This window comes from Lissotriton vulgaris, chromosome 2_1, assembly GCF_964263255.1.
Source record: "Lissotriton vulgaris chromosome 2_1, aLisVul1.2, whole genome shotgun sequence".
In the NCBI taxonomy this organism is placed as follows: domain Eukaryota; kingdom Metazoa; phylum Chordata; class Amphibia; order Caudata; family Salamandridae; genus Lissotriton; species Lissotriton vulgaris.
In genome coordinates this window covers 557,183,374-557,206,489 of record NC_141687.1, presented here as the reverse complement: position 1 = coordinate 557,206,489, position 23,116 = coordinate 557,183,374, and the positions used below count along the sequence as shown (strand labels likewise).

The 23,116-nt window shown below is 47.3% G+C and overlaps 1 protein-coding gene across 3 annotated transcripts in view; it reads left to right on the top strand.

The window, feature by feature from the left end:
- The window catches only part of LANCL1 (LanC like glutathione S-transferase 1), a 639,396-nt gene that overhangs the window by 488,038 nt on the left and 128,242 nt on the right, over positions 1-23,116 (top strand). For all 3 annotated transcript variants that reach the window (XM_086955555.1, XM_086955554.1, XM_086955556.1), the window contains exon 8: positions 3,402-3,578. In XM_086955555.1, coding sequence (XP_086811681.1) covers positions 3,402-3,578 — 177 coding nt within the window. The remainder of the gene's footprint in view (positions 1-3,401; positions 3,579-23,116) is intronic.

Here is a 23,116-nt window from a genome sequence, read left to right as displayed (position 1 = left end):
CCTATTCAAAAAAATCCTAACTATATATACCTACTGGCGACCGCCAGTAGGATATATATATATATATATATATATATATATATATATATATATATATATATATATATATATATATATATATATATATATATATATATATATATATATATATATATATATATATATATATATATATATATATATATATATATATATATATATATATATATATATATATATATATATATATATATATATATATATATATATATATATATATATATATATATATATATAGTCAGGCTCCAATGAAGCGATCACTCAGGGGATTTGTAATACCACCAGTTGGTTTATATTTCAGTTATGCGTTTCGCCGGAGCACGCAGGCTTGCTCACACCGAGGTATTCTCTCAAATCTGCACACTTTGCTGCCTAGCGTCTAAATGCTCAGAAAGGGTAGGAGAATGTCTCTGACTCTTCAGGAGACACTGTCCAATGGATGTGGGGAACTTGGTGAAGAAACTACTCGCCAGAACAGTGATCCATTCTATATCCCATGCCTAAAGAACTTGTGCTGCCACTGAATGACGTGTGATTTATCCTGCCAGAGGCGTCATCATTGTTAGTGGAGAATCTGCCTCGCTGCTTGGGGCTGCAACTACTGAGAACGAGCACCCGCCGATCACTGCGACGCTGTTCATCCCAGCAGTCCAACCGAGTGTACCCACCGCCTGCGTTCCCAAGCTGCTGGTCAAGCACACCATCCACTTGCGCACCTAGCAGCGTGTTTGCTGAGCAGATAACACGGACCTAGGATCAAAGAATTGAGATACTTGGGTGTTAACTCACAAAGACAAACTTGCCATTTCGAGGTTATCATTTGCCCGTGTGAAATCTGTGGCTTAAGAATTGAATGAACTGAAGTACGAATCACCCGGTGTTGTAATCGCTCTGTAAACTTGCACCTGTGTCTAATCTTTGCCCATGAATGTATCTTCGGTGTGTCACTGCAGATACTGGGGGTTCGGGGTGGCCCCTACAATTAGGGGAGGTTAATGTACCTGGCATTGCGATTAACTAGAGCCCATATTTGGTCTTGTAAAACACTTTAGCGGAGCTCACCATCACACTGTGTAGTATTTTGTTTTGCAGTGACGAAGTGCTTCCTTTTTACTAAGCCAAGCACTGTGCTGGACAAAGAATTATTGCGTCTATTGATTGTTTCAGCTCTGAGAATCTGCCCCACACACGAACTGCTAGAGAGCCTTTGCTACTGCTAGAGAGCCTTTGCTCGTTCTCGTAGCCAGGCCTCGAGTCGGGGTACCACGCGGGTGGACGGCGTCCCCCCACTTATTTTACCGTAAACTCGATAACTGGAGCAAATGGAGCCACACATTCACTCTTTGGCCACTCTTTGGCCTCTCTTTGGCGAGATCAGCTCTCACTCATAACGCACCTCATGCGCTGGCTTCTTTGATGCAATCGCATCTAATGGGTGAGTGAGGGGAGGCAATGAGTCTGATGGTGCAAGCCACCTTTCGTGACCTCACTTCCTGTGGTGATGTCAGCGTCCCTCCACTTTTTTTTAGGACTTGTGACCTGCTCGTAGCCATGAGAGTCCTGCGTGGAAGAGGTGTACTGGGAGTAGTAGGATGAACCCCAGGACACCAGAGGCAATGGCCCCGGCCACCGCGGTTTCTGCCCACTACCCTCTGTCTGTGCTGGGCTCCCCAGAACGGGGTCTGAGAGATGTAAACGTTGAGTTAGCGTTTCAAGTGCGTGCCATAGAAATCATTTTCCGACTTCGATGTCTTTTCAAGAGAGGTAGAAGCAGAACACGGAACATCTTCCTCAGTTGTAGCAATATTGTTCTTGTTAGCACCTCCTTTATATGTTAATGTTAAAAGTGGGTGCCAATAACATGCGCTGTTTGTTAGATCAGTATCGAGCACAGTTTCATTTTCTTCGAGTTATTTACTCGGTTTTATTACAAGCTGTCTGATGGATGATAGAACTGATGACAGAACTCTGAAAATGTCGATAGGACAATCTGGAAAGAGGCGCAAAATCCTCCTGTGTCTGTTATTTCTATTTATTAACCCAAATGCTAACAACCGCCTGCCTCGGACCTTTTATATCTGTTGTTGGCAGGGAGGGGGTGTGCTAAAACCCCGCAATTTGTTTCTGTGTAATTGGGTGACGTTTCGGGAAAAGTTCCCGAAATTTAAAACGGTAATTTGGTGCTATATTTTAGCTTGAAATGCAAGTACATGAATCTCGATTTCTTGCTAAAAAATGCAACTAAAAAACAAGTGCCGCAAACAGTAAACATTCACGTGCTTATTGTTTCAATTGGTCCATATCCTCTTCCTAAATGTTTTACTGTGAATGGCATGCATTTACGCAATATAGAGTGATAGTGGAATTTCGGGAATTTTGCTATAGAGGCACAACGCGAAATTACGCGGGATCAAGTTGCAGAAATTTCCCCAGAGCCTAGTTATTTCAATGGAAAATAAATTACCCTAGTCTTAATTAAACCGCCTCTTCGCAACATGTGGAATCGCTGCCACCTTGTGGCTGACTCGGAATATGTTCCAAAACTACTCATCGCCAGGCTAAAAAGCTTCACAAAAATATGAACAATCTTAGTTACTGTAGCTCCAGCTTTCATAAATGTTCTCACTAACAAAGACAGTGCAGAGGTATTAAAATGCTGAGCAGTGTAGGTTTTTATCAACGCGTCGGTTTTGGAAATGTATCTGCTTTGGAATATGTTTCATTTAATCATAAAATATGTTAAACTGCTTTTAATTGTGCATCATTTTTGGAAGTATACCGTTGAATTCAAATAGTAAAGAAGGTTATGGAGTTGGGTATCAGTGTTTTAAGTTGCCTGTTGTGTATGTCGAAATATCAGATGTAAACGACACAGAAATGCTTCATGTTTCTATATTGCATCCGTTTATCCTCTCATTTCGCATTTTGCCCTTTTTTTCTTTTTTCCTATTTTTTCTTTTTTCCCTCTTCTGCCTTTTCTCTCTAACTTTCTCTGTCTTGCTTGTTGCTCTTTTTTGCCTTTTTAGCCTTTTTTTCTGTCTGTTTATGTTCATAACGTCATTTTTTGTATTCCTATTTCTCTTCTACCGTTTGTATTGCTTGGCTGACTTTGATCTTATTGATTGCGGACTTCTCTTGTCTTTCAACTTCATACATTTAGCGTCTTTGTTTGCTTTCCCTTCTCTTTTCAGGTGCTTATTTTCTCATATTTACCATTCACTTCCTTTGTACCTTTTATCAGTGTGTTCTTTTTTCTTCTCTTTTTACATTTTCTCTTTACTATACTACATCTTCTCACTGTAGCACTTAATGCCACAATTTACAGCCATCTGATCTTTTTCTCCTCTTTTCCTGAGCTCTAGTTGTTTGGTGAACAGTGCTATTTGACCAGCTTTCTACAGTGCGGTGATGTTATCTGGCAGAGAGGATTGCTGAAAAAGGGTTACGGACTGTGCCACGGGGCCTCAGGGAATGCATATGGCTTCCTTGCACTCTACAATTTTACTCAGGATCTGCAATTCTTGCACAAAGCTTGCATGGTGAGTATGTCGCATCGCCTGGTATTAATTAAACACAGCACCAAGTAGAGTGTCCTACTTACTGCTTAGCGAGTGTTCTACAAAGTGACATTTGGTATTTCTCCATCATGGGATCTTAATTGATAGTCATAAATTCTGGATAATGCCTTCAATGCATGAGATCCTTGGGTACATTTATCAAATATAATAATAAAAAAAAATGTAAATACTTTTTGAATGTAAATGGATTTTGTAAGTCAATCTACAGACTATATTGATTTTTTTTCATTTAATAAGTAAACAATGAAAAACACTAGGTGACACTGGCTGACTTTGTTGAATCTTTTTTGACAGAGCCTAATCAGCCATGCACACCCCTTCCACATTCAACTCTCAAGATAGCGAGGGTGAGCAGCCAAAGGCTTCTCAGAGGAGGTGGTGTCAAGGGAAAAGACTTAGAATTCAATAAACACAATAATTCACAGTCCAGCCCATTGTTTGTCAATTTAATTCGAAAACGTTATTCAGTGGCATTGTAGCAACTGTCAGGGTGTCAGCGGCAGCTAGGGCATCGGGGGCAACTCACGGCCAGGTCAGCTAATAGCTTATTTAAATGAGGAGACACACACACTGTATTACTGGTGTGGACCGGAAGTCACGAGCGACTCCGGTCCCTTTAATTAAGCTCTCTGGCCACGCCTGGCCAGAGAGTGCAACAATGTTTGGGGGTGCTTCCGGGACCAGCCTCGGGGTGTAATTGAAACACTAGAATGCTACAACCCATCCCAAGTTAGTCCTTTGAACAAACTGTGGAAAAATGTCTAACACGCAAAGTCTGCTAGTCTCTGGTTGGGCCAGGGGTTCGGCCTCAGGTTATGCGGGCGATGGCGGACCTCTTGCTCTTGCCTGGGACTCGCCAATCTTCGACCACTCACTTCACTCCCAGGGTCACTGACCTTCGATGTCGACGGCCTCATGGGACTGGTCGCTGAGTCCTCCCCGGGGTTGACGTAAGTGTTGTCCGACTGAGGGTCCGTGATCGGCGCTGGTCCTGCGGTCTGTGGCGCTCCGGTCGGTAGTGGAACTTGTTTGAACCACGATATGTTCCTCGTTATTACTCCCCCATCTTGCTCTACGGTGACTGCTGTTCCTTTCGTAGACCTCACAGTCCATAGCACAGGCTCATAGGGAGTACGGAACTTTCCCACACTCCGCCGGTTCCGCATTAGCACAGACCTCCCTGGAATCACAGTGCGGGTGCGTGCTCTTCGGCGGTGACTTGCTTTGACGTTGGTTGTGCGTCATCTTTCTTGGGTGCCTACCGGGTCGTATGGCTCGGGGACCCAGTTGTCAGTCATAGGCAACATGTCCCGTCGAGGGCCTGTCAGTATGAACGACCAGGGAGATCGATGCGTCGTGCAATGTGGTGTGCTCCTGTACTCTCTTAAGAAGTGTGGAAGGACTGCTTCAGGATCCTTGTCTTCCGCTGTCGCTCTGCGTATAATTTTATTGATGGTGCGCATAAACCGCTCAACTTCCCCATTAGCTTGTGGCCATTGTGGAGTAATTCGGTGATGCCTTATTCCCAGGCCCTTCAGGAATTCTTTGAATTTGCTGCTTTGGAACGGGGGCCCGTTGTCTGTCTTGAGAACATGAAGTAGGCCAAATAATGCAAACGATCTGTCTAGGATAAGTCGTAGGTTTGCGAAGCTAGTGGATGGTGACACTTCCACAATGGGATATTTGGTGTAGCTGTCAATGAGGACTACGGTTACCCTTCCGTCAGGGAAACTTCCGAAATGAAGGCTCACCCATGACCAAGGAGACGGTGCTGGTTCTTCCGTGATTACTGGAGCTGGTGATTCAGAATTGCTCGTTAGCTGGCAGGCTCTGCAGTTGCATACCATTGTGTCCACACTGTCGTCCAGATCGGGGAACAACACCTTTTCTCTCATCCTTGATTTCATTCTGCTGATACCCAGGTTGCCTTCATGTGCAAGGGCTGTTGCCTGCTCTTGTAGGCTGAATGGTATCACCACACGTGATCCTCTCAGTATGACGCCATTCCCCGCAGCACTGAGTTCATCTCGAACTCTCCAGAACTTCGCTAGGCGGGCTCTGTCGGCCTCATTCCATCCCTGGAGATTCTTGAGAAAACCTTCCCAGGAACCACTCCTCAGGGCTTCAGCGACTCGTTTGAGAATCACATCAGTGTCCATGTACGTTTTTATATCGTTTATCGACAGGGCGCGCGGGCATGCCCACTGGGAGATCATGTTGACGAATTCTTCGGTCCTTTTCTCTTGAGTGGTGTCTTCTGCTTCCGAGGATTGTGCCGGGTGGCGAGACAGAAAGTCAGCAGGATTCTTTGCTCCGGGTCGGTCTACCAGTTCCATCTGATATTGTTGTAACTGTATTGCCCACCGTTAAATCCTGGGAGGTGGATGAGGCACTGTTCCTTTGAATAGTGGCAGGAGTGGCTGATGGTCGGTTACCACTCGAAATGGGTGCCCGCTTACATACAAGTGAAAGTGGTTACACAAACACTTGATGGCTAGAGCTTCTCTCTCGATTTGTGAATATCGGGCTTTTGTTACTGTGAGCGCCTTGCTCGCGAAGGCTAACGGGACCCAGGTCCCTGGTTCCGTCTCTTGAGTGAGTAAAGCTCCTAACCCCACCGGGCTGGCATCAACTAGTAGCTCTGTGGGTCAGGTGGTGTCGAAATACACCATTGTTGTGCTGTCCAACAGGGCTGCTCTCACCTATTTGAATGCTCTGTCTTCTTCAGGGGTCCACCGCCATGGACTGATATTCTTTGTGAGATTACGCAGGGGCTCCGCAATCGTGGCCAGTTTCGGGATGAATCGTGCGCAGTATGTAGCCATCCCTAGAAAGCTTCTGACTTCAGATGCACTGGTCGGAGCGGGAGCATGATGGATAGCCTGAGATTTTCTGGGGTCTACTTTGACTCCCTCTGAGCTGAACATGTACCTGAAGAAGTCAATTGTTTTACAAAATAATTGGCACTTTTTCTTGTGAAGAGTCCGATGGATTTAGGCCCAGATCTCTGTACTGGGGTGAATGTATGACATTGTTCTGCATCAACTGTTGTTTTTGCATTTGTCACCCCGAGTGGGATGGGTATGCTCAGACGTGAGTCCCATGCTCTTCACACCACTGGAATCAAGCTATCCTGGCTGAAGACGGCTGATAGCCAGAAACCGGTCCTAGGATGCTCGATTCCGGTCCAGGAATTACATGGCTTGGCAGTTCGGGCTGGACTGTTCCCATGAGGCACAGGGTCAAGGCTGATTTGCATATGGCCATGTCTGAACTGGGGTGCTGTGGAGTGCAAAAAAATGATGGATTTAGACCCAGATCTCTGTACTGGGGTGAATGTATGACATTGTTCTGCATTCTGTCCATCATCTGTTTTTGCATTTGTCACCCCGAGTGGGATGGGTATGCTCAGACGTGAGTCCCATGCTCTCCACACCACTGGAGTCAAGCTATCCTGGCTGAAGATGGCTGATAGCCAGAAACCGGTCCTAGGATGCTTGATTCCGGTCCAGGAAAGACATGGCTTGGCAGTTCGGGCTGGACTGTTTCCATGAGGCACAGGGTCAAGGCTGATTTGCATATGGCCATGTCTGGACTGGGGTGGTGTGGAGTGCAAAAAAGCGATGGATTTAGGCCCAGATCTCTGTACTGGGGTGAATGTATGACATTGTTCTGCATTCTGTCCATCAACTGTTGTTTTTGCCCTTGTGAAGAGTCTCCCAGTGTTCGGCCAGCCGTTGCAGGGTAGCTCGGATTCGTTGGTGATGTTCTTTGACTGTCTTAGAGTGAATTAGGATGTCATCACTAACATTCAGGACACCTTGGAGACCCGACAAAATCTCCCTCACTGTGTTGTGAAATATTTCTGCTGCTGATGATATTCCTAAATTTAGCCTCTTGTACAGGCGGATTCCAAGGTGGGTTGAAACCGTGGTAATATACCTGCTTTCTTCTGCCAGCCTTAACTGGTGATAACCAGCGTTGAGGTCTAACTTTGAAAACCATTGCGAGCCATTGAGGTCTGTCAGAATGTCATCAACTGTTGGTGTCAAACGTCTCTCTTGCTTAATGGCTTGATTTGGCATTCTCATGTCAATGCAAATTCGAATTTTTCCTGGTTGCTTCGGCTTCTCAGCTATTACCATGGGAGATACCCACGGAGTAGGCCCTGTTACTTTCTCAATCACTCCTTGTTGTTCCAGCTTTAAAAGTTCTTGCTCTACCAGCGGTCGTAGATTCAATCAATCAATCAATCACAAAAATTTGTATAGCGCGCTACTCGCCCTTAAGGGTCTCACGGCGCTTAAGGGGGGGCGCTACTGCTCGAACAGCCAGGTCTTGAGTTGTTTCCTGAAGGAGAGATGGTCCGGGGTCAGCCGTAGGCGAGTGGGGAGGGAGTTCCATGTCTTGGCTGCCAGGTAGGAGAAGGATCTTCCTCCGACGGTGGATTTCCGAAATCGTGGGACGGGGACGGAGGCGAGGGCGAGGCTGGCAGATCGTAGCTGGCGGGTGGGTGTGTAGAAAGTGAGGCGGCTGTTGAGGTACTTCGGGCCCGTGTCGTGGAGAGCCTTGTGTGCGTGGGTGAGGAGTCTGAACGTGATCCTCTTGTTGACGGGGAGCCAGTGCAGGTTTTTCAGGTGGGCAGAGATGTGGTTGCGGCGAGGGATGTCCAGGATGAGTCATGCTGAGGCGTTCTGAATGCGCTGGAGTCTTTTCTGGAGTTTGGCTGTGGCTCCAGCATAGAGGGTGTTCCCGTAGTCCAGGCGGCTGGGTGACCGTTTTCCTGGTTTCGATGGGGATCCACCGGAAGATCTTTCGGAGCATGCGAAGGGTGTTGAAGCAGGATGACGCGATGGCGTTCACTTGCTTGGTCATCGTGAGGGAGCAGTCCAGGATGAAGCCCAGGTTGCGTGCATGGTCCGTTGGTTTGGGTGCGGTGCCCAGGGCAGGGGGCCACCAGGAGTCGTCCCAGGCAGAGGGAGATGGTCCTAGGATGAGGACGTCCGTCTTGTCTGAGTTCAGTTCCAGGCGGCTGATCTTCATCCATTCTGCGACGTCTTTCATTCCTTCCTGGAGGTTGGCTTTGGCGGTGGCGGGGTCGTTGGTGAGGGAGAGGATCAGCTGGGTGTTGTCAGCGTAGGAGATGATGTTGAGGTTGTGTCAGCGAGCGATGGCTGCGAGGGGGCTCATGTAGACGTTGAAGAGGGTGGGGCTGAGTGAGGATCCTTGTGGTACGCCGCAGATGACTTTGGTGGCCGCGGAACGGAACGGGGGAGGCGGACTCTCTGGGTTCTTCCCGCGAGGAACGAGATGATTCACTCCAGGGCGCTCCTTGGATTCCGGTGTTGCTGAGGCGCTGTATCAGGGTGTGGTGGCATACGGTGTCGAAGGCTGCTGAGAGGTCCAGGAGGATGAGGGCAGCAGTTTCCCCGTTGTCGAGCAGGGACCTGATGTCGTCGGTGACTGCGATGAGGGCGGTCTCGGTTCTGTGGTTTGCTCGGAAGCCGGACTGTGAGGGGTCGAGGGATCCATTGGTCTCGAGGAAGACGGAGAGTTGTCTGTTGAGGGTCTTCTCGATGACTTTGGTTGGAAAGGGGAGGAGCGAGATGGGGTGGAAGTTCTTGAGGTCCGTGGGGTCCGCGTGTGTTTTTCTTTAGGAGGGCGCTCAATTCTGCATGTTTCCAGCTCTCTGAGAAGGTAGCGGATGCGAAGGAGCTGTTGATGATGATCCGGAGTTGGGGTGCGATGATGGAGTTGGCTTTGTTGAAGATGTGGTGTGGGCAGGGGTCGGTAGGGGAGCCGGAGTGGATGGTGTTCATTAGGCGGGTGGTGTCTTCGGTGCTGACAGGGGTCCAGGTGCAGAGGTTGGGGGGTGCCGGTTCTGTGGTAGGGTGCGTGGTCTGTGCGCCGAAGCTGTTGTGTATGTTGGCGATCTTGCGGTGGAAGAACGAGGCGAGAGACTCGCAGTGGTCTTGCGAGGGTGTGATCTCGTTGTTGCCAGCGCTGGGGTTGTTGAGTTCTTTAACGATGCTGAAGAGTTCCTTGCTGTTGTGTGTGTTGTTGTCCAGTCGTTCTTTGAATGCTGTTTTCTTGGTGGTGCGGATCAGCTGGTGGTGTTTGCGGGTGGCGTTCTTGAGGGCTGTCATGTGTTCTGCTGTTTGGTCGTGGCGCCAGGCTTTCTTGAGGGTGCGGTAGGTTTTCTTGGAGTTCTTGAGGTCGTTGGTAAACCATGAGGATTTCCTGCTGCTGGGTCTGCTGGGAGGGTTCTTCAGTGGTGCGAGTTCGTCGGCGCAGTCGGTGAGCAACTGTGTGAGGTTGCGGGCTGCTTCGTCGGGGTCCGTCGTGTTGGTGGGCGGGTTCTGGCTGAGGGTGGTGGCGAGCTGATCGGCGGTGATCTTGCTCCAGCTTCTGCGGGGAACCTGTTGCAGGTGGTGGTGGGTGGTGGTTCTCCTGAAGTTGAAGTGGACACAGCAGTGGTCTGTCCAGTGTAGACCGGTGGAGTGGCTGAAGGAGATGTGCTTGCTGGAGGAGAAGACGGGGTCAAGCGTGTGGCCGGCGTAGTGGGTGGGGGTGTTCACTAGTTGCTTGAATCCAAGGTTGGCGAGGTTGTCCAGCAGGGCGGCGGTGTTGAAGTCCTTGTTGTTCTCCAGGTGGAAGTTGAGGTCCCCTAGGAGGATGTAGTCAGTGGAGGTGAGGGCGTGCGGGCTGACGAAGTCTGCGATGTCTTCGCTGAATTGTGTGCGTGGTCCCGGGGGTCTGTAGATGAGAGTGCCCCTGAGGGTGGTCTTGGGGTCGGTGTGTATCTGGAAGTGAAGGTGCTCGGCGGCGGAGAGGGTGTCGTCGGAGTTGGTCGTGATGCGGATGGTGTTTCTGTGGACGATGGCGATGCCTCCTCCGGTTTGGTTGACGCGGTCCCTCGGGGTGATGTCAGGGGCTGAGGAGGCGTTCATCCAGGTTTCTGTGAGGAAGGCGACGTCTGGTGATGTTGTGTCGAGGAGGTTCCGGAGTTCGATGGCGTGCCTGTGGACGGATCGGGTGTTGAGCAGGATGCACTTGAGGGGGTTGTTGCTGATGCTTGGCTTGGTGGGTGCGGTACACGTTCGGAGGCAGGGGAAGCTGCAGGCTTGGCAGGTGAAGGGTCCGTGGGTACGTTTCGGGGTGGCTCGGTAGATGGAATTTGTCGGTGTCTTAATGCCACTGGTTGCACTGCTTTATCAATATGAAGCTTCACTCTCGGTCTCTTTATGGTCCCTAATCCTTTGAATAGCTGCGGGAATAGTTCCAAGATGTCTTCGGTTTGGACCACCTTTACGGCATTCGCAAACGCAATTAGACTAAGGTCTTCAGCAGTGTGACTCCCTACTAGTATGTCTGCTTCTCTGTCCACGACATGGAACGTTGTTGTGACTTCTTGGTCTTCCTATTATACCTGTACCAGCATTTTTCCCTTCAGGGGAAGTGGTTTCATATGTCATGACTCGGATTTTGGACGGTGTGAGTAGTGGCTTTGGGTTCAGGTTTTTGTAATGCTGCAAACCCATTACGTTGACTGTTGCTCCCGTGTCGGTTAGACCGGTTACCGAAGATCCATCCATCTCAATGTTGCATTTTGGCTGTGGTCGCCGTTTTCTCTTCAAGTCACCTGCGAACGACACAAAATAGCACTCTTCGTCCTTTTCGGTCGATGAATCATCGAGATGCGGATTGTGGCGAGGGGGCGTCTTTGTTGAACATGAAGCTGTGAGTTCCTCAAGTGATAGGTGTCTCACTGCTCCTGTCAGTGTCCTTCTTCCTGGTTGACCTCTGCCTCGGGAGCCTCCTCGACATACACTCGTGAAATGGTTGAGGATGCCACATTTGGTACACGGTTTTCCTCTCACTGGGTAACTATCTGGATTGTGCTCTTCTCTTCCACAGTATCCACACTGTGTCCTTCGTGGCGTTCTGGTAGGCCATCTTCCTCTACTACCTTGAGGCGTCGTGCAGATCGCATCGACTCGTTCTGTTTTCACGTTGGTCGTTTGATCAGCCTGTTGGTTAAGTGCGGCTTCCATTGCCGTCGCTCGGATGTCGGACAGTTCATTGAAGCGAGGATCAGAATTTCTTCCAACGTGATTCGTGGCTGTCGCAGTATGAGTGTCCGCAATGTCTTGTTGCGACAACCTTGGATGAGTTGTGCAGTCACCTCCTTGGTTTGATCGTCCTCGGTGTAGGTGCTCGCTAGCTCCCGAAGTCGTTCATGGAATGCGTCCATCGACTCTCCTCTCTGCCCATCCTGTCGGAACTTGAACCGTTCGTAGAGAGGATTGAGCTGAGGGTCAAAATGAGCATTCAGGGCTCTGACTGCGGCGTCATAGTCATTCGGCGTGCCAGTGTCTGGGAGGTGCGCAAATAACTTATAAATGTCATCCCTCGCGAAATGTAGAAGTAGTGATCTTTTAACAGCCCTGTCTGTTTCTTTTGTAGCTACAAAGTAGTTTTCGAGGCGTCCGACTCACACTTTCCACCTTGGAGACGCAGTGGCCGGATCAATCAGCTTGCTGAAAGGAGGTAGAGCATGGACTTGAGAGTGTACTGGATGCGGTGGTTGTGGTTGCGCAGGTGGTGCGGCCTGTTGTTGGGCTGCTGGTTGGTTCGACATGGTTTACTTGCTTGGCAGTGACGACCCTCTTGCTGATTGGCCAGGCCCTCTCCGTCGTGTCTGCCAGTGGTTGCCAGTCTCTTTGGGTGCTAACTCAATTGCATTCGCTAATGCTTGATGGCTTGGGAGCATCTGTATTCAACCCTCTTGGTCAGGCCCTGAATAGATGTGACCTTTGTTGCAGTTGGCTTCATCAGTGTTTGTTTGCTGATGAAGTGCTCTTGCCAATGCTTGTTGGGGATGTTCACTGCCTACAGACACTGCCTTGACTGTGTCTGTGAATGCCACGTGTCTTTTCACTTGCTGTTTACTCCCCGTATTGCTCTGGGACTCGGGAGCAGCCTTGCACTCTTCGCCCTCTCCACACGCTCTGGCTGGGGTTGTGTCAGGCCTTCCACACTCATTGCACATGCGCGCACTCAGTTCATCGGTGCAGGCCGCTGCGGGACACACACGCTGTATTACTGATGTGGACCCGAAGTCACGAGCGACTCCGGTCCCTTTATTTAAGCTCTCTAGCCACGCCTGGCCAGAGAGTGCAACAATGTTTGGGGGTGCTTCCGGGACCAGCCTCGGGGTGTATTTGAAACACTAGAATGCTACAGCAACCATAAAAATAAGTCACTGTACGATTAGGCAAATAGAAATTCAGAATTTCACCAAGTAAAATACATATAAAATAATGCATAATAGTAGAGTACCATATAATAGCAGCATATTTTACTGAGCATTGAGCTACGTGCACGTGTAGCAGCTTTTAAAAATGAACCAACATTCAAAATCACTTCTAGAGTTTCTTAATTCAAATGCTAAAGAAGTATTGCTACAACCACAGAAAATGCAGATCTGATTTTAGATTTGTCTCTAATGTCCTATTCCCGATTCATATTTTGCCCCCAATGTCTGTGATATCCAGCAAGAATAATAGGCCATATGTAATGATATGTACAGGTGAGAGTTCAGTAAGCAACCACAATGTTAGGCAAACCATAGTGTCAGTTCTTTTGATCTTGAGCAGAAAGAGTTCACAGTAGTAACAATACTTCCCTTACAGCAGGCTTAAGTTTGAAGTTCAAATTACAGTCTCTCTGTCATTGATTTCTAGCCCCCATATTACCTGTTTGCAGGGAATGAAGTTTGGGGCAGCGCTGGATGGCATACTTGCCGTGTGTGAGCCCTGGTGTCTTCAGGAGTGGCACAGGACATGCCAACTTGGCAGTTGTGGCCTCCAGGCTGAAGGGCAGTTTCTCTTCTCTATCAGCAATAATGGTTTTTCCATGGTATTGCCTCATGTCGGTCGATGGTAGTGGAAGTCCTTCTGTATGTGCTTCAATGACCAGCATGCTTTTGGACTGGTTTTTAGTTTTCTTCACATAGGTCCCCATATGACCTACTTAGAGAGACTAAGGGACCCCTCTTCTCTCAGGTAGACACTGTATTTGTATTTATTGTTAACTGTACAATTAATTAAAATCATTACAGTAAAAGCAGTCGTCATGTTACAGCTAAAACAGTTAATAAAAAAAATGTAATTTTTTTTTTTTTATGAAAGAAGTTTGCCGCCCCTCCCCAGTTCCACCACAATCAGCCTTCCCCAGGGTTTGTGGATGCGGAGGTAGGGCTTTATGACAATCCGAAAGCCCACATTGTTCTATGGGGATGGATGACATTGTGCAACTGTGGCAGATGCCATTGACCATGGGAACGTATTCCTGTATGGCTCTGTCCTAGGGGGTATGCTAGAAGTACGGAGAAGCGTCAATGCTGTTACGAGGCCACCTCACCGTAGTTCCTTGGGTTTGTAATACATTGCTCCAGTGTTTTGTTTAGTTCATTTGCCTTTTTTAAGGCGAGCCTGATGCTTTAGAACAATTTCCCCACTGTTGCTAGGGTCATTGTGCTAGACTTGGAAAAGCACATAGCTGACGCTTCGCTACAGGATTTTATTCCATAGAAGTTACAGATTGGGCGCAGTAGTCTTCTTCGATCATCATTGAGATTTGGGCAGCAGCATAAGAGGTGCAGCCACGATTCCTTCTTATATGGGCAGAGTCTGCAATTTGTGGCAGCTCCCCTTCGGGCCCATGTCGGATTGAAGTCCGCAATTCCCAAAGTGATTAATCTCATGGACAGTATTTTACTTCGGGTTGATGGAGTGAGAGCATCACTTAGGTAAACATGGGCTTTGCCTACCATATAGGAGCTATTCAGCGGATCTAGGTGTGGACTTGAGCAGAGGGGTTTGCAATCAAGATTGAATGAAATTTCGCCCACTTGTTTATTTATAGCTCTTTTCCAGGTGATCATTGGAATTTCCGGCCCCGATATGCTCTCTCCCACTATGTTCAATGCCTTGATTGCTTTGTGCAGGGTGATGTGCCAGAGCGTGCGTGGCTCTTCAAAGATGGATCTCAGTTGGTGTTTTAATTAATTCGCTGGGCCACTTAAAATCCTGAGATAAAGTTTTATAAAGTCCCCCTGGCACATCAAATCGGGCCTTGCCAAGCCTAATACCAACCTTAGCCTTGCATTCCTTGCTGACCTCAGGATTTGGAGCACCGTTTTATAAGCTTTAGATTGTATTGAATTTAAGCTAGCGTGCTGTGACCCGGGGAAAGCAAGGTGGCCATAACTGATTGCTGGTAGAAGTTTCGCTTTAAGAACTTTCAGTATTGGGCCGGCAGTTGGGCTGATCAGGTGGTGCTTTAATTGCTTGAGTAGTTTTATCACCACGTTGGCCTTAGTACTCTGGTGTTTCAAGTGGACCTTCACATTTGCCCGTTCCGTCAGCCAGACCCCCGGGTAGTTGTATGACTCTGCTGTATTGATATGGAAGTTGCCCATTTGCCTTTGCGCTTTCTTTTTCTGGTGGTAGGTCCCGAAGATGACAACCTTGGTCTTTCCTTGGTTTACTGTCAGGTTATTGATCTACTGTCAGGTTATTGGTTTACTGTCAGGTTATTGCAGTAAGACATTGGTTATGCGCTCAGTGTCAGCCGGCTTCACTGTGTACTCCTTCTTTAAATATATATTTTTACCTTTCTTCAGCAAGGCCGGCAAAGACACTTAAGAGAGAGACAAATTATGCAGTCTATTTACCTAGGCTACAATGGTCAGATTCTTCATCTTGCCGAAAAAAAAGGGGCCAGAATAAATTAATTTATAGAAACTTTTAGTGCAATACAGTATAAATATCCCTCACAAACCCTTTTTTATGATAGAGATGAAGGGAGCAGGACAGAGTAGCCTCATAGGCAGGGATTATATGTCTTAAAAAGTCTCTGTGCCTTTAAAAATCCAGACACCACCTTTTATCCCATCATGCACAGCAGGTGGCAGTTACTTCAGTTCTTTTTTCCATCTCCTGCTGACAGGACCCTGGAGCATAGAGCTTAATCAAAATGTTTTTTTTCTTCAAAATACTTAACAAAATTTGACTGTAAACAGTTTCACTCAACGTCTTTGGTCTTTCCTTGCCTCTTTTTCTGTTTTCCTGAAGGAATAACTGGCAATTTGCAGAAAAATGCCATCTCCTTTTAACAAGTGCCTAGCCTGTGGGAGAAAAAAGGCCAAAACAGATCTACATGATGTGTGTATAATGTGCTTTCCAGAAGACCATCAGCCTGATTCATCAATCTCCCGTTTTGCGAGGCCCTAATAGCGAATTATAGCGATTCGCTATTAAGGACTCGCAAAACGGGATTGATGTAGGATTAGCAAACTTTATTGCGATTCCTACTGATTCCTTATTTGCGATTAGCAAATTGCTAATCGCAAATAAGGAAAAACTCCCCATTCATTCCTATGGGCCAAAAGTATTCCTTATTTGCGAGTAGCAATTTGCTAATCGCAAATAAGATTGCGATTTGAAGGGTGCCAGGGGTGTCCAATGCACATTTGAACAGGTGTTGTGCACACACATGTCCAGAGGACATGTGTGTGTGTAACATGCAAAAGAAAAAATTCACTAAAGTGCTTTTTACTCTTTTTTCGCAATTTACCACCAAGTCAGACTTGGTGGTAAATTGCGACCAAATATTGCGAATTCGCAATTTCCAATTGGTTGATGAATTGGATTTAAGGAATCTCTATTAGAGATTCCTTAAATCCAATTCCTCGCAAATATGCGATTTCGGTAATAGCGATTTTTGCATTTGGGATGATGAATCCCAAATGCAAAAATCGCACTCGCAAACGGCCAGATTCTCAGATTCTGGCCATTTGCGAGCGCAATTCATGTTGATGAATATGGCCGCATGTTCCTAAGTCTTGCCAGCACTGCAGGAACTTTACTAGGCGCGCCATGAGAGACCTTGAGAAGATTTGTTTTCATGGAACAGAGGAGCAAAGAAGACTACAATCTCAATCTGAAGGTGGGACCTCTACCAGGCCTCTGTTGTCAGCCTCTGGTGGAAGTGCCAAGAAGAAAACGGCACAAAAACGTCATTGGTTCTGGTCGACGTCGAGCAGAGGTACGGCATCGATGATCTGTTCGCCGTCTGTTCAAGGTACGACATCGAGCAAGCACAGAAGATCAGCGGTGAAGCCACGTCTATCGAGGTCGTCCATTTCTTAGTCGAACTGCAGGCCCCACTCAACGTCGAGGTCTCCCTCGAGGTTACCATAGAGGTTCAGGTCGACGTTGAGGCACCGTAGAAGATCGACGTCGAGGCACTTCTGAAGACCGACGTAAAGGCATACCCCAACGATGCTGCGCTGTCAGCGTTCACCGCCGACAAGTAGGTCGACGTTGAGGCATTGAGGTTGGTCGACGTTGAGAACTCTTTCAACGTCGTCCAAGCTACAGGAGGCTAGGAATAAGAGAAGACACATTTACTCCTCACCAGACTTGGAGCACTCGATAACGTATTCTCCATCTTCAAGTCTTCATCCATCATCTCCACCGCCTTCTCCTCCTCCTCTACCACCTCAACCAACATCTCTGCCACCACCTCCGCTATCTACTCCACCACCTCTTCCGCCACCACCACAGGGGCCAGTTACACCACAGAGATCACGGTCTTGATCGCACCACCGTTCCAGGCGCCATCATCGTACCTTATAGCACACTTCAATTTCTTCTAGATGCTCTCACCGTCATCATCATTACTCACACTCTCTGACAAGATGTTCCTCGTCTACTGGACATTAGTCATCAACATCAACATTGTCAGTCTCTTCACCTCCGTGTATTTCACCAGTGGATGATGTTACCATATTCCTAGAAGTCCTTGTGAGAGGAGCGACAAAACTCAATATTCCTTTGTCAACTCCAACACTAGCAACATCGATAATTTTCGTGACCCTGCAACAGAAATCGATCTCTAGACTCATGTTACCGCTAATGCCAGGTCTTCTTGAACCGGCTATGGAGCTTTTTTTAACACCAGCCTCTGTTAAGACAGCATCTTCCAGCTTCCACAAAAAATATCTCCATCCGGAGCAGGATCCAGCGTTCCTCTGCACAGAACCTACACCAGACTCTGTGATCATCGTGGCAGCAAAGAAACAACATGCCACTACCCCTATTCTATGGTTCCTCCTGACAAGGAAAGTCCGAAGTTGGACTCTGTGGGTCAGAAGATGTGCAGCATGGCAACAACTTCCATTAAAGCAGGTAGCGCCACTGCCTTACTAGGCAGATGTAACATGGCAGTGTGGGAAATGCATGAACCCGTTTGTTGAACATCTCCCTTGGGACAAAAGGGAAGACTTCATGGAGATCCTAAATGAGAGTTAAATGGTCTTGAATAAAGTGATCAGTGCAGCAGACTCTGCATTATTAGCTGCTCATAAATACTGCCACGGAGTAGCTCTAAGACGACACTCATGGTTAAGCCTAACATCCCTCAAAACAGAGTCACCAGAGAATTTAATATCTGTCTTTTTCGGGAACAACTGTTTTCGGGGCTCATGCCGACAAAGAAACAACAAGAATGAAGTCAGGGATGGAAACTCTCAAGGCAGTCGGCCTAGAGGGACCAAGGGAGCAGAGAAAATCTTTCCAGCCATACCAATGCCTCTTCTCTTCCCAGAGAGGCCAGCCATGTCCATGGTATCATTGCCGCCAACAAAGCAGTTCTCAGCAACATCACTAGCTTCCCTATCAGTCTTACTAACAATGGCAGCCGAGAGTCAGTCTGCTCATGGGGGCAAACAGCCTTCTGGATCGAAGCTCTGAATCATTACTTTTCCCTTTTCTGTTCCCCACTCCAGTGGGGGGTAGAATACGACTTTACCTGGCAGAGTGGCAAAACAAAACGCAAGACGCCAGGCTGCTGAATATTGTTCGCAATGGATATTGTTTGCGGTTCACCAGTCCTACACTGACCATACCGCCGAAGCCATCCAACTACCAGCTTCCACTGTTACAAGCAGAGGTTAACATCCTTTTACGGAAGTTGGCAGTGGAACTGATTCCTCTCAAACAACGAGGTACAGGCATTTATTCCAGGTACTTTCTCGTCAAGAAGAAAGACCGAAAGAATTCAGACCCATTCTCTACCTCAAAATAGCCAACATATGGATTCGGTGAGAAAGGTTCTGGATGCCTGCATTACACCAAATTTATCCCCAATTGCACCAGGCGGATTGGCTCTGCTCTACCGACCTACAAGACAGGTACTTTCACATTTCAATCTCCAGAAAGCATCGCAAGTTTTTGAAGATCGTGGTGGGACAGGACGATTATCTATACCAAGTCCTCCCATTTAGACTGAAGACAGCACCCAGAACATTCTCCAATTGCATAGCATTGATGACTGCCCATTTCCAGAGACAATGGATATTCTTCTACCCATACCTAGACGATTGGCTAATCAAGGCGTTAACGTCTCAAGAAGCTCAGCTTCATTACAACTGGACTTGCAATCTCCTACAGGGGCTGGGCCTACAGATCAATCACAGCAAGTCCCTATCTACCCCAGTGCAACCCTTACATTATCTGGGAGCCTCCATCGACACTGTAAAGACAAAAGTGTGTCCTTCAGAGGAGAGACACTTATAGATCCTTCAAAATGTCTCGAAGACTAATGGGACCAACAGATAGGCAACTGGGAAGACAGGATACAACTGTCCCTTCATGGGAAGTTGTCTCTCAAATGGTGGTGTTCTCCAACCAATCTCACATGGATCAACTCCAGAGCCAAGAAAAGTGGTCGGAGAAGGAATCAACGTTTCATATCAATCTCCTAGAGCTCTGTGCAGTTCATCTGGCATTGAAAGTTTTTTACCCATTATTCACCTCCTGCTCCCTGCATATTCAGTCGCACAATTCCACAACCATGTACAACTTCAACAAGCAGGGAGGGACAAGGTCCATGCCCTTGTCTCATGAGTCCCAGACTGTCTGGAAATGGCTCCTGGCCAGGGGCCTTAAGATCACAGAAACACACCTGCCAGGTGTCCAAAATGCACAAGCAGACTCACTGATGATGATGATGATTATGCACTTGTATAGCGCACGACTACCCGTAGGCATCTCGGCGCTTGTATGAATGCCGCCGAGAAACCCTTCCTGGCCTTTCCCTGTGAGGAGCCCACTCCTGGGCACCACCAAGGTGAAGTCAGGCATCCTCAGCGTTGGGGCCGTTGTAGAGATTAAGCAAGCTATTGCCCAAAGTTGCAGAGTGGGACTCATGATTAGAATAGGCACCGAAGCGAGAATTATCAGGTCACAGGAAATTGAGCCCGAGACCCGCCAAGGCAGGAATTGAACCCTGGTCCTGGCCAGACTACTGCATCAGGGTCTGCCGCTCTAACCATTGATCCACACTTCTCTACTCACTCAACAGACTACTGAAAGAAAACCATGAGCGGTACAAAATATTTTTCAATGATGGGGAACTCTGGCCATGGATTTGTTCGCCACCTCAGAAAACAGCAAATGCCATTGCTTCTCATTGTGGTTCAAATGGAAGAGGTTCTGCATATGGTGTTCATCCAAGAACAAGATAATATTCTTTCATACTTACTCCATTTGGCAAAAACTGGTTTACAATTTTCTTCGATAAAAGTTCACTTGCCAGATCTGATTGCCTACAGGAAATGTACTTCACAAACCTCTGTTTTCAAAATCCCCTTCATCAAGGATGTCCTAGAGGGCTTAAAGAAGGATTTTCCTCCTATCAGACATACTTCCCCTCCATGGAAACTTAATTTAGTCCTTTAACGCCCTATGCAGGATCTATTCAAACCCATACACAAGGCATCTCTCCAACACTTGTCCTAGAAAACCGCTTTCCTTGTGGCGATAACATCAGCCTGCAGGGTTAGTGAGATCCAATCTCTCTGTTCTCATGAACCATATACTGTGTTCTATTTGAACAAAGTGGTTATGAGAACTCACCCGAAGTTTCTCCCTATAGTGATATCGAACTTCCATGTCAACCAGATAATCTCTCTGCCTATAGTCTTTCAGAATCTCGCTACTCTAGCAGAAAGAACCCTTCATTCCCTGGATGTAAGAAGAATTCTGAAATTGTATTTAGGTAAAACAAGGGCTATCCGCCAATCAGACCAATTATTTATCAACTAGAGTCCAGTCCATTCAGTGGTAGCTACTTCCAAACAATCCATTTCGCGATGGATAGTAGCTTGCATTTTATTATGCTACCAAAAAGCCATCAAGAGTCTTCCAGCTAAACCTAAGGCACACTCCACTAGGGGGAAGGCAGCTTCGGCTTTATTGCGCAATATTCACATTCCAGAGATCTGTAAAGCCGCTACCTGGAAATCAGTACATGCATTCACCAAATACTACAAGTAGGATATGCTTCCCTCAGAAATATATTTGCTTAACTTATTCACATTATCCTTTGTGTACTCCACCACGTTATCTGGGGATGAGCTTGCTGCTCTATTCAGCGCTTATGACTATAAATGGAAATCCCCTACGACAGAAGGAATTGTTTCGTACCTGTAACTCCTTTTCTCTCGTATGGTTATTTCCATTATAGTCATAAGCGACCCTCCCTCCTATCCGGTGGACTGAACAGAGTAATTCCCTTATTCCACATCTTTTAACATAAGCCTTCAAAAAGAACTGAAGTAACTGCTTCCTGCTGTGTATGAGGGGATACTGGTGGTGTCTAGATTCTTAACGGCACAGTGACTTTTTTAGACATATAATAACAGCCTATGAGCCTACTCTGTCCTGCTCTCTTCATCTTGATGATAAAAAGGGTTCGCAAGAGATATTTTTACTGTTTTACAGTAAACGTATCTTTAAACTGCTTTATTCTGGCCCCTTTTTTCTTTTCAAGATGAAGAACTTGCCATTGTAGCCTAGGTAAATTAAATAGTCTACATAATCTATTTCTCACTCTTAAGTGTCTTTGCAGGCCTTCCTGAAGAAAGGCAAAAATCTCCACACCCCCAAATAAAAAAAAAATATATATACACATACACACACACACACACACACACACACATACATGCATACATACATAAATACATACATACACATACACACACCACAAGCCTGTAACACTGATGACTGGCGAAAATCAGGTACGGACCACAGCGTGCTTTTTCAAGATGAAGTACTTTATTCCAGTGTTAATGGCATTGAATCAAAATACAAAGGTAAGTGCCCAGCATATATATATATATATCTATACTACTATTATAAAGAGAGAACTGTGACCTTTGAGCCAGGTAAACTCGAAAACTACACCACCAATCCAAACACCCAATACATGTTTGAAAACGTCAGGACAAGCAGAAGGACATAGACTATATAAAAAAAATATATATACCTTATTTAAAAAATGTACGATTAAAAAAAAAAGTAGTCCCTTGGAAGTAGCGCCGGCCGGCCGCGACGTGCGTGCTGACATCAGCAGCGCAGGGAGGAGCGGCGTACAGGAGCCCGAGGAACAGCGGTGGACATGAGCGCGGGGAGGAGCTGCAGAGCGGCGAGAAGCAGAGGAGCAGTGGAGCGGTAAAATCAGCAGCGCGGGGAGGAGCGGAAGAAGAGGTAAGAGTAGCATCCGCGGGTGCGCACCGAGGGACGGGCGGGGGCCATGAACACTGAGTGCTCAAAAAGCCATTTCCTCAAAGTCGGGACGTAGGGGGAAACAAAGCACGGGCAGAAGCGGCCAGGACCAACGACGGGCGGGGCCATAAACACTGGGTGCTCAAAAAGCATTTTCTTCAAAGTCAGGACGGCGGGGAAAACAAAGCGTGGGCAGAAGCGGCCAGGACCAACAAAACGGCCGCTCTGCTGCGCCACTCCTGCTGCGATGCTGCCCCCAGCCCCCTTCTGCCCCGGGCAACGCCGAGGCGGGCTGCTAGTATAGTATACAGCCACCATCCAGCGCATTTGATTCGAAGCATCCCCTACGGGGAGATGCTGAGGATCAAAAGGATTTGCAGCACGAGTGACAGCTGTGAGAAAGCACAGAAAGCCAGCAGATTTATTGAAAGAGGCTACTCACAAACGATGGTGGAGGGTGCTATGAGACGTGCCAATTTAACTTCAGGGCATAGTCCAACAACAGATGCTGTGCCTACACTGACCGTAGAGAAGGAGTCTGGTCAACCAAGATTGATAACGGCATATAGCAGACAGCACAAAGAAATATTTAACATCATTCGCAAAAACTGGCAAGTGGTTAAAGGAGATGCGGTCATTGGTGGGACCCTTGCCAGTAGACCAGCCATAACTTACAGTAGAGCCAGGTCCATGAGCGATATGATAGTGAAGAGTAGCCCGGAAGTAGCCGATGATAACTGGCTAGGAAAGAGCAAGGGCTTCCTAAAATGTGCAGTCTGCAAAGTATGTAGGATAGGTAAAAACAGGACTACCTACGTGACTGCCTTCAATAGCGAGGTGAGAACGATCAAAAAGAAAATC